Source organism: Diaphorina citri, unplaced genomic scaffold, assembly GCF_000475195.1.
Source record: "Diaphorina citri unplaced genomic scaffold, Diaci psyllid genome assembly version 1.1 scaffold1662, whole genome shotgun sequence".
NCBI lineage: Eukaryota > Metazoa > Arthropoda > Insecta > Hemiptera > Psyllidae > Diaphorina > Diaphorina citri.
Window position 1 is genome coordinate 28,656 of NW_007379088.1, and position 11,067 is coordinate 39,722.

Consider the following 11,067-nt stretch of genomic DNA (forward strand, 5'->3'; position numbering starts at 1 on the left):
GTACGACTCTTTTGCCTGCAAACCAATCAAAGGGATCATTAGAGCTAGTAAAAAGGGGCTTTTAAAAACAAGGGTTGTGTGAATCTATTTAACAATGCTTAGATAAACTCAAGTTATTAGGTATATCAAGGGTTTTTTTTTTCTGATAGTTACCTAGGTATTTCATCACACTTCAAAAAATTTATTTATTCATTATTTATTTTCAACTTACTTCTTTCTTGATTCTCTTCTTTTCTTCTTTGAGTTTTTGTTCTAATCTTTCTTGATTTCTTTGTCTCCGCTCTTGGTTCCTCTTTTGAAATCCCGTTAAATAATCCCTGAAACACATAAATGTAAGACAAGAGTTAAGGACCTTACTTATCTTATTACCTACTAGCTGAATTCCATCGCTTTGCTCCGGAATCCCGCTAGTTCATCCCGACACATGGCCAAACTTGTAGAAAATAATAAAAAATATGGTTGCACTGCGCGCTCCCTATTACCTGCATAGTTATCAAATTAAAAGCATAAACAAAACTCAAAATGTTGGTCGAGAGCGGAACAATTCTTTCCCGCAGTTTCTGCACTCTGTGTATTTCTTATGGTGGAGATTTTAGGGATCAAAAATTGATCATATCTCAGGATCGGTTTAGATTTTTGCAAAATCCTTTCTTGTTGCACACCTAGACCATAAAAGGAATATTCCTACCAAATTTCAGCTTTCTAGGTGTTGTGGTTCAGGAGATAGAGCAATCAGTGTATGAATATGAAATGTGAACAGGTTAGATTCCCACCTAAGGAAACTTTATCCCAAATGGGTAAGGTTTGTTATAAAGAAGTATGTACTAGGGTTGGGACATCGACATCGATGTTTTGAAAACACCGATACATCGGAACAAAAACATCGATGTCAACATCGATGTTTTTCTTTCGATGGAAACATCGAACATCGATGTTTTATTTTTCGATGTTCGATGTCTGTGGTTCCTCATGAAGTGGGATTTTTTTTTCTGTTTCCAAAAAAATTCCCTCAAACTTAAAATTTCTCATACGGAATTTACGTGGATAGGACCATATAATACCGAAAATCCAAAAAACATCAAAATCCCGATAATATCGAACATCGATGTTTTTGATTACGATACATCAGATACTCGATATATCAAGGTTTAAAAACATCGATGTATCGAACATCGATGTTTTCGTCTCGATGTCCCAACCCTAGTATGTACCTATGTACTTCCTCCCCAAGATTTCACCTGGGGACCTGCTGGGTCAATATTCTAGGTGTTCAAAAGCTCTTCAATGTGTCCCTGTAGGGCCCCTAAATGTCTGGCTCACAGGGGCTGTGGTGTTGGGTATACGCAAGTGGTTTGTTCTTGGAACATTGGCTTTCTCTTTTGTTATCCTACTTGCCTTTTTGATTTTGGGAAGATCATACTCTGTTGTTGCAGTTCACTCTGTCAAAGCTCTTTAACAGTCCAGTAATTGGACTTGAATATAAAAAGATTTAAAATTATCTACTTACTGCCTTGCTTTTTCATCAAACACCAAATTGACTTTGGTTCTCCTGTTGATGGGGTAAATATTCATAGATCTGAGGCCCAGGGGCCTGTTCCGCGGATGACTCCACACAAAGTTTATTGCCTGGGTGTGGAGTGAGAAGTTGCTTGTGGACCCCACAAGAGCTTACTTAACGCTCTATTTTTTCTTTTTCTTCAGGTGTTTCTTTTTGGTCTTGATATTTTTCTTCTTCATCTCTTGCTTCTCGATTTTCTTCTTTGTCAGAGCCCTCTTCTTGTTCTTTATACACTCCACTTTGTTTTTCTGATTGTACACTTTGCTTTTCTTCACTGCCTCCATTGATTGTTTCATGATTAGTTTCTTCACGTCTCTTTCTCTTTTCAGTGACATTCCAGAGATGTCTACCAGGCCATCTTCTTCTTCCTCTTCTGCATTCTCTTCCTTGTTCTCGTCCTCATATTGCACCTAGAAAGAAAAGTTTTTATTTTAAGTCCATACAAAATGCCCAGTGTATGGAGTTTTATGGACTACCTTCTTTATCATTTACCCTCAAACTATCCCACAACCTTCCTATTGCTCAAACTTTTCCACAATTGCTCGTACACAAAAAACCCACTCAGAAGCTTCGGTAGGGTCAAACAGCCCTAAAGGATGAGTTAAGCTTCTACAAATCTATGAAGTTCAATACTGTCTATGTACCTCATTAAATCCCAGGGAAGTAAATAGAGGGCATTCAGCCTAGCTAGCTTGGAAAGTAGAATGCCTGCCTTGTAAGTCCCAAACTAGGCCATCTTCTTCTTCCTCTTCTGCATTCTCTTCCTTGTTCTCGTCCTCATATTGCACCTAGAAAGAAAAGTTTTTATTTTAAGTTCATACAAATTGCCCAGTGTATGGAGTTTTATGGACTACCTTCTTTATCATTTAACCTCAAACTATCCTACTGCTCAAACTTTTCCACAATTGCTCGTACACAAAAAACCCACTCAGAGACTTAGGTAGGGTCAAACAGCCCTAAAGGATGAGTTAAGCTTCTACAAATCTATGAAGTTCAATACTGTCTACGTACCTCATTAAATCCCAGGGAAGTAAATAGAGGGCATTCAGCCTAGCTAGCTTGGAAAGTAGAATGCCTGCCTTGTAAGTCCCAAACAGATGAAGTATGCTCTTGGAACAGCTGGCTTTCTCCCATCCTGTCCTTCTCTCTTTAATTTTAGGACTCACAAAGTTTAGGAGCCCTTTATATTCAAGACCTCCCCAGTGAAATATCTTAAAGACTTACACTAGGTTTACACTGCACGTTTTTTTTTTTTTTTTTTTCTGTCCTGTTTTTTTACCGTGACAGATTTTATTTTTCAAGTGGCGCATGTATTTAAATTGATGTGTTCACATTAACCAACGTTTTCCGTCCGACGGGGGAAAAAAACGTCGTCGTCGTTTTTTTTTTTTTTTTTTTTTTTTTTTTTTTTTGTGAAACTAAAGGAAAGGGGAAAGTTTTTTTTCCTGTCCAACGAAAAAAAATGTCAACTAGGTAGAGTGAAAGAAAAATAGTGGTGAGGGAAAGCTCATAGGAAAAATAAGCAAAATAAGTTTACCTGATTCTTTCCAATCCAACAGTTTTTCTCTGGCAATGTCTTCAGTGTTTAAAGCTCAAGAAACTAACTTGAGGTGGGCTGGAGTCATGTTTCTGACTAGAAGTCTCTACTCTCAGGAATAGGTTCGTAGGATTTCAAACTTTTTGTAAATGACGCCGTGCGCCTGCAAAACCAATAAAGGGATCATTAGAGCTAGTAAAAAGGGGCTTTTAAAACAAGGGTTGTGTGAATCTATTTAACAATTGCTAGATAAACTCAGTCTATTACCCGGTATATCAAGGTTTTTTTTTTCTGATAGTTACCTAGGTATTTCATCACACTTCAAAAAATTTATTTATTCATTATTTATTTTCAACTTACTTCTTTCTTGATTCTCTTCTTTTCTTCTTTGAGTTTTTGTTCTAATCTTTCTTGATTTCTTTGTCTCCGCTCTTGGTTCCTCTTTTGAAATCCCGTTAAATAATCCCTGAAACACATAAATGTAAGACAAGAGTTAAGGACCTTACTTATCTTATTACCTACTAGCTGAATTCCATCGCTTTGCTCCGGAATCCCGCTAGTTCATCCCGACACATGGCCAAACTTGTAGAAAATAATAAAAAATATGGTTGCACTGCGCGCTCCCTATTACCTGCATAGTTATCAAATTAAAAGCATAAACAAAACTCAAAATGTTGGTCGAGAGCGGAACAATTCTTTCCCGCAGTTTCTGCACTCTGTGTATTTCTTATGGTGGAGATTTTAGGGATCAAAAATTGATCATATCTCAGGATCGGTTTAGATTTTTGCAAAATCCTTTCTTGTTGCACACCTAGACCATAAAAGGAATATTCCTACCAAATTTCAGCTTTCTAGGTGTTGTGGTTCAGGAGATAGAGCAATCAGTGTATGAATATGAAATGTGAACAGGTTAGATTCCCACCTAAGGAAACTTTATCCCAAATGGGTAAGGTTTGTTATAAAGAAGTATGTACTAGGGTTGGGACATCGACATCGATGTTTTGAAAACACCGATACATCGGAACAAAAACATCGATGTCAACATCGATGTTTTTCTTTCGATGGAAACATCGAACATCGATGTTTTATTTTTCGATGTTCGATGTCTGTGGTTCCTCATGAAGTGGGATTTTTTTTTCTGTTTCCAAAAAAATTCCCTCAAACTTAAAATTTCTCATACGGAATTTACGTGGATAGGACCATATAATACCGAAAATCCAAAAAACATCAAAATCCCGATAATATCGAACATCGATGTTTTTGATTACGATACATCAGATACTCGATATATCAAGGTTTAAAAACATCGATGTATCGAACATCGATGTTTTCGTCTCGATGTCCCAACCCTAGTATGTACCTATGTACTTCCTCCCCAAGATTTCACCTGGGGACCTGCTGGGTCAATATTCTAGGTGTTCAAAAGCTCTTCAATGTGTCCCTGTAGGGCCCCTAAATGTCTGGCTCACAGGGGCTGTGGATGTTGGGTATACGCAAGTGGTTTGTTCTTGGAACATTGGCTTTCTCTTATGTTATCCTACTTCCCTCTTTGATTTTGGGAAGATCATACCTGTGTTGTTGCAGTTCACTCTGTCAAAGCTCTTTAACAGTCCAGTAATTGGGCTTGAATATAAAAAGATTTAAAATTATCTACTTACTGCCTTGCTTTTTCATCAAACACCAAATTGACTTTGGTTCTCCTGTTGATGGGTTTTTTGAATCTTCTCACAACGAATCGATTTTTCGGCTCGAAACTCACGACATCCATGACATACAACAAGAGATACGTTAAGTTGAGAGAATAACTGGATTTCTTGCTTTAAATCCTCAAAAAATTTGCATTTGAGGGCAAAAATTGCCTGTCTGGTTGGCCCAACTTTGGAAATCTTTTCGATTTCAAAAATTGCCGCCTTGATTTTCCTCGTGGATTTGTTTACATTTTTCAAAACAGAGCTATGTTCACAAACATGCAAAATCGAAGATGGCAGAGATTACTATCTTCTCAAATATCACATTTTTAAAAAATTTCAAAGAAGATATTGTCTAACCCGGTACTCCTTGGGTGCACTGAACGTGTTGAGATTGGGCCTAGCAGTGAACGTCTTAAGATTAACTCCATTGGATTCAAAAGGAGTAATCTTGTTCTGGCCGGAATGTCTGAAATAAAAAGTAGAATTATTTTTTATGCTATGTAGGTACCTACACTCTACCTCAAAAATCTATCTCATAGGTACCTACATAGGTACCTTCTTTTAATCATATAGGTACCTAGTTTTGCCTATTCTATCACGACAGCCTACAATAAAGGTACATACTACTTCTCGTACGTAATCGTACGTATCTACCTACTTCTTACCTGTTCAACATCAAGTACAATACATCACGTTCACCGCTGTGGCCAAGATCGATTTTATCGGCAGTCAAGTGTTTCACTTCTAACAAAAATTCTTGTTAACGGATTTTAATTTTTGTGATAAACTGATAAAATATAATTTTTAAGCTGATAAGAGCCTTTATATGTTATCTGTAACCTTTGAAGTTTGATGCTGAGTTTCTGAATTACTCCGAAAGTATCACACAGACTCTCTGTCTCAGGGTCTAACTTTTGGTAAGTTTCATAAACATTGATAGATTCTGACGTGACTTTGTGAAGATTCATCTTGAAAAGAACTCAAGTAGCAAGTGTGAAGAGTAAAAGCTACTTGAGTTCTTCTTTTCAAGTTTCATAAAGGATAGGACTATGAATAAACAACAAACAGAGGTGATAGCTTTTAGAAAGTAATTTATCAAACCTTAGTTAAGTACCTACTATAGTTTCTGTCAAACCACTGATGGCAAGCAACAATTTGCATGGCTGGTAACTAGTAACCAGACAGCACAGTGGACTTGGATCTGGGAGTTGATGGTTTGAGCATAACATATCTTCTCTTCGTTAAGGTTTAAGTTCAGGTCAAATCATAAACTGTGTTGATCAGGAAACAACCAACATTTGCGACAAACATTCATTGACATCTCTTCCACTGTGTGGCAAATCCTACTACCCTTGATCCATTTTCACTGTGGACAAATCCTGTGGTGTCAGCAGAATTCCTTAACTTGGAGACATCGTAAATGCAATGAGACGTTAACAACAATAAACATTCATCCTATTTACCCTTGATCCATTTTCACTCTGGACAAATCCTGTGGTGTCAGCAGAATTCCTTAACTTGGAGACATCGTAAATGCAATGAGACGTTAACAACAATAAACATTCATCCTTACCACAGTTAAAATTCCTTTGAAAAATTAATGTGTAAATAATTTCTTTTTTGCCACCCACAACCTGTAAGAATGTTTTATTTCTCTTTTGTTGATTCTATATAATTTTTGCTGTTCCAGAAAATTCCACAAGTTGTTGATCAAAATGAACCAAGTACTATTTACTAAGAAAGAGGTAAGAGCATAGCCATCTTGATGTTTCACCGTAAAATTTCCTCGTGGATTTGTTTACATTTTTCGAAACAGAGCTATGTTCACAAACATGCAAAATCGAAGATGGAGAGATTACTATCTTCTCAAATATCACATTTTTAAAAAATTTCAAAGAAAAAAGTTGTTAACGGATTTTAATTTTTGTGATAAACTGATAAAGTATAATTTTTAAGCTGATAAGAGCCTTTATCTGTTATCTGTAAACTTTTCAAAGAAAGAAGTTGTTAACGGATTTTAATTTTTGTGATAAACTGATAAAGTATAATTTTTAAGCTGATAAGAGCCTTTATCTGTTATCTGTAAACTTTGAAGGTTGATGCTGAGTTTCTGAATTACTCCGAAAGTATCACACAGACTCTCTGTCTCAGGGTCTAACTTTTGGTAAGTTTCATAAACATATTGATAGATTCTGACGTGACTTTGTGAAGATTCATCAGGGAACAACCAACATTTGCGAGACAAACATTCATTGACATCTCTTCCACTGTGTGGCAAATCCTACTACCCTTGATCCATCTTCACTCTGGACAAATCCTGTGGTGGCAGTGGAATTCCTTAACTTGGAGACATTGTAAATGCAATGAGACATTAACAACAATAAACATTCATCCTTACCACAGTTAAAATTCCTTTGAAAAATTAATGTGTAAATAATTTCTTTTTTGTCACTCACAACTTGTAAGGATGTTTTATTTCTCTTTTGTTGACTCTATATAATTTTTGCTGTTCCAGGAAATTCCACAAGTTGTTGATCAAAATGAACCAAGTACTATTTACTAAGAAAGAGGTAAGAGCATAGCCATCTTGATGTTTCACCGTAATCAGATAGGCAAGGCAATATGTACCTACTGCCCATGTACCTATAATTATGTAGGTGCTGGGTCAACACAAGAACAGAAATTTTTTGATCTTTTTTTTTTTCATTGAAATGCCAATTATTCATGGTACAGGGACAGAGATCATTTAAAGATTTTAAAGAAAGGCCTTGATCACATTTTGAAATCAGGATACTATTGAAATGCCAATTATTCATGGTACAGGGACAGAGATCATTTAAAGATTTTAAAGAAAGGCCTTGATCACATTTTGAAATCAGGATATATTTGAGTCAGTACAAAAATTATTCATACTTGCAAATTTTCATATTTTTCCTTTTTTTTCTAGCAAGATCAGATTGAAGAGTCAATCCTGAAAATCACCAATATAAATGTCAGATCTGTCATCAAACGAACCAAACATGGCAAATTTTCATATTTTTTCCTTTTTTTTTCTAGCAAGATCAGATTGAAGAGTCAATCCTGAAAATCACCAATATAAATGTCAGATCTGTCATCAAACGAACCAAACATGAGCAAGATCAGATTGAAGAGTCAATCCTGAAAATCACCAATATAAATGTCAGATCTGTCATCAAACGAACCAAACATGACAAAGTTATCAGACAACTTTGCTATTTACTCGGGTGTGAAATTGTTGACTTGAATTCCATCATTGGCCAAGAACATACACCAAATTTGACATTTGGAGCCCCATTCTTATGTAACGACAATGACACAAGTACTGCTGATCAGTCTATGAATGAGACAGCCAGAAACTCCTATCACCATGGTAACCAACCAAAACTGATGCATTTGAATCAGCTGCTGACCATGATCCGATCAGTCTATGAATGAGACAGCCAGAAACTCCTATCACCATGGTAACCAACCAAAACTGATGCATTTGAATCAGCTGCTGACCATGAGGAGGAAAATAGAAAAATGTGTGAACAAAGTACTGCAGAACCGGATCCATTCCTTCCTTTTCTCAAGTAAGTAAAACAACATTTTTTTTTTTTTTTTGATCCATTCCTTCCTTTTCTCAAGTAAGTAATACAACACATTTTTTTTTTTTTTTTTTACTTTTAGAGAAAAAAATTGTAGCAATGGAGGTCTTAAGGTATGTCCCAAAACCAAAGAGAAAAGGAAGAAGGAGGACAGGATATGTTTGTTTACCTTTTCCTCATCCTTATCTTAGCATAGAGAGAGGGTATTAACTTTTACACTTCACACATAGATATGATTAGATTTTACTTCAACAGTTAGAAAATATTATGAAAACCTATTTATGAGCTTACTGCATGATAGAATTTTTTTTCCCAAACCCCTAATTAACCATTACAAGCTAATTTCAAGCCTGTGATTATTTTGCAGGCAACAAATTTCTCTGTTATTCCAAGGAGAATATGATGATGGACAAAAATTCAATGCTTTCCAATCTGAAGAAAATCGAAATTATAAAAATAGAAGACAAAAAGGTGACCACTCAAACCATCACACAGTAAGTTGAGAGAGGCCTTATTAAGTAACTATCTGTTATTTAATTAAGTAGGTATGACCCCATAAAAACACAAAAGTGAAAAAAAGGCCAAGTTCCTATCCAAAAATGTCGGCCTTTAAAAGTGGTGAGATCAGAAAATTAAGGCTAAGTCTGCATTCCCAATTTTTCGTGTCTGCTGAAAATGCTGGATCTCAATTCTTTCAACATTCTCTCAAAATAAAAGGAAAACATTGCCAAGTTAAAATTGAGAGAAGGTTGAAGGAATTGAGATCTGTATATCAGCCTTTGTTGAGAAAGGTTGAGTGCGAACGGCATCCACTCGTAAAATTTGTAGCCAAAACCAAATGTCAGCCCAAAGCAATCACCCTAGTTAGGGCTGATTGAGAGGTTGACGAAAAACACTGACTCCATCTCTACAGGCAAAAAGGAGAAAAAAAAGAAGATTGAAAAAAAAAAATAACTTTTTTTTTCAACTTGGAAAATGGTTCCGTTCTAAATTATACTTTAACACTTTTTTATACTACGGGAGTAAAGGGAGGTACTCCTCAGTCTCATTCTTGCAGTATAAACAGGATACAATTATTTTAAAGAAGCTCTTCCACCCAACCCATTTCCTTTGCACAGGGAAGCAGAATATGTTTCGGATCTGGGCAATATCTATGTACAAAGAGGCATGGATAAATACAATGCTGTTCAGACTCAGTTAGACATGGAGAGTTTACAACGAGACTATGCTCAGTATAATAAAGACATGGTAAGACACAAAAATCCCTTTCTCTTATAATGCCTAACTAGAAGAAACAACATGAAATGCTGAGTTTGATCAATCTCAGTTTGAAATTTTATTGATACTTTTTTATACTACGGGAGTAAAGGGAGGGACTTCTCAGTCTCATTCTTGCAGTATAAACAGGATACATTTATTTTAAAGAAGCTCTTCCACCCAACCCATTTCCTTTTCACAGGGAAGCAGAATATGTTTCGGATCTGGGCAATATCTATGTACAAAGAGGCATGGATAAATACAATGCTGTTCAGACTCAGTTAGATATGGAGAGTTTACAACGAGACTATGCTCAGTATAATAAAGACATGGTAAGACCCAAAAATCCCTTTCTCTTATAATGCCTAACTAGAAGAAACAACATGAAATGCTGAGTTTGATCAATCTCAGTTTGAAATTTTATTGATGTTGATTCCTTGAAAAACAAACTTCCTTATCATTTTAATCTTAATCAGAAGGGAGACAAAGCGGGATCACAGAAGTTAAGAAAGGGCTTTTTGAGACCCAAATTCATAAAATTGCTTTTTTTTAAGCAAGGAATAAACGAAAATCCTTAGTTTAAGGTGCACCTAATACAGGTCCTTTCTTTGAGTTATTCAATAATGATTTATTTATTTTTTTTTTATCATTGACGGTTTTTGTCAAATTTTATCAAAATCGTACAAACCTTTCGATATTTAAGTATTTACTCCAATGAAAAAAATCGCCATGTTAAAATTTACAACTCCGTCCATTCACTTTCAGATGCGCATGTTCGTGCGGTCATGCGGTAAAAGCTCAGTGAACTTCTTCAAGCACATCTACCAGGCAAGTATGCTTGATCATCCAGATGATCATTATGTCAGTGTCCAATGCAGGGGCGGTATGAAGGTCGTACCCTATCTGAGTGAGCTGGGTATTATTCAGCACCATCCCAACAACGACCGATTGGTGAAGCTGGCCAATGTTTAGCGCGGTTGCCATAAAATGAGGAGTCCCACATTTGCATAAAATGGGGAGTCTCATATTTGTTTTTTTTTTTTTCCTTCAGTATTAGACCTTGCAAATAGTTTGCATAATCCTTAGAACAGTTATTCAGAGCCGTCCAGGATAGAGAACAAGTGGAAATCATGATCGCCAACGTTCAGTAAGCAGTAAGGACATGGCACTACAAGAAGAAGAATTAGACCTTGTTCAAACGGCGAGAGTAAAGGACTTTTCAGTCCCATGCTGGCAGTATAAACAAGGTACCTATATTTTACTGTACAATCCTCGCTTTTTAAGTTGCTTTTTTTTACTATTTGATAGAAGGAACTGTACCAGGTTTACTTGGTCAGAAGAAATTTCCATAAAAAATGGTTCAAACCATTGCTCTCCTTTCGTTGAAATAAAATAAAACCATTTTTTTTTTTTTCA

General features: G+C 36.0%; 2 protein-coding genes and 1 long non-coding RNA gene across 3 annotated transcripts; 1 reads left to right on the forward strand and 2 right to left on the reverse strand.

The window, feature by feature from the left end:
• Positions 1 to 1,560, reverse strand: LOC113470553. Its single transcript, XR_003393575.1, has 3 exons — positions 1,508 to 1,560; positions 212 to 317; positions 1 to 15 (listed from the first exon to the last, which is right to left on the reverse strand). It is a non-coding gene; the product is annotated as an uncharacterized LOC113470553 (long non-coding RNA).
• Positions 1,561 to 1,676: 116 nt separating this feature from the next.
• On the reverse strand, positions 1,677 to 5,006 carry LOC103516781 (nucleolar protein 12). Its single transcript, XM_017447210.2, has 4 exons — positions 4,754 to 5,006; positions 3,456 to 3,561; positions 3,096 to 3,143; positions 1,677 to 1,968 (listed from the first exon to the last, which is right to left on the reverse strand). The coding sequence occupies exons 1-4, from the start codon at positions 4,861 to 4,863 to the stop codon at positions 1,681 to 1,683; spliced, it is 552 nt and encodes a 183-aa protein (XP_017302699.1). The 5' UTR covers positions 4,864 to 5,006; the 3' UTR covers positions 1,677 to 1,680.
• Positions 5,007 to 6,788: 1,782 nt separating this feature from the next.
• Positions 6,789 to 10,629, forward strand: LOC103516778. Its single transcript, XM_008481765.3, has 7 exons — positions 6,789 to 6,950; positions 7,302 to 7,356; positions 7,922 to 8,217; positions 8,309 to 8,379; positions 8,762 to 8,888; positions 9,513 to 9,642; positions 10,417 to 10,629. The coding sequence occupies exons 2-7, from the start codon at positions 7,327 to 7,329 to the stop codon at positions 10,621 to 10,623; spliced, it is 861 nt and encodes a 286-aa protein (XP_008479987.2). The 5' UTR covers positions 6,789 to 6,950; positions 7,302 to 7,326; the 3' UTR covers positions 10,624 to 10,629.
• The last annotated feature ends 438 nt before the right edge of the window (positions 10,630 to 11,067 follow it).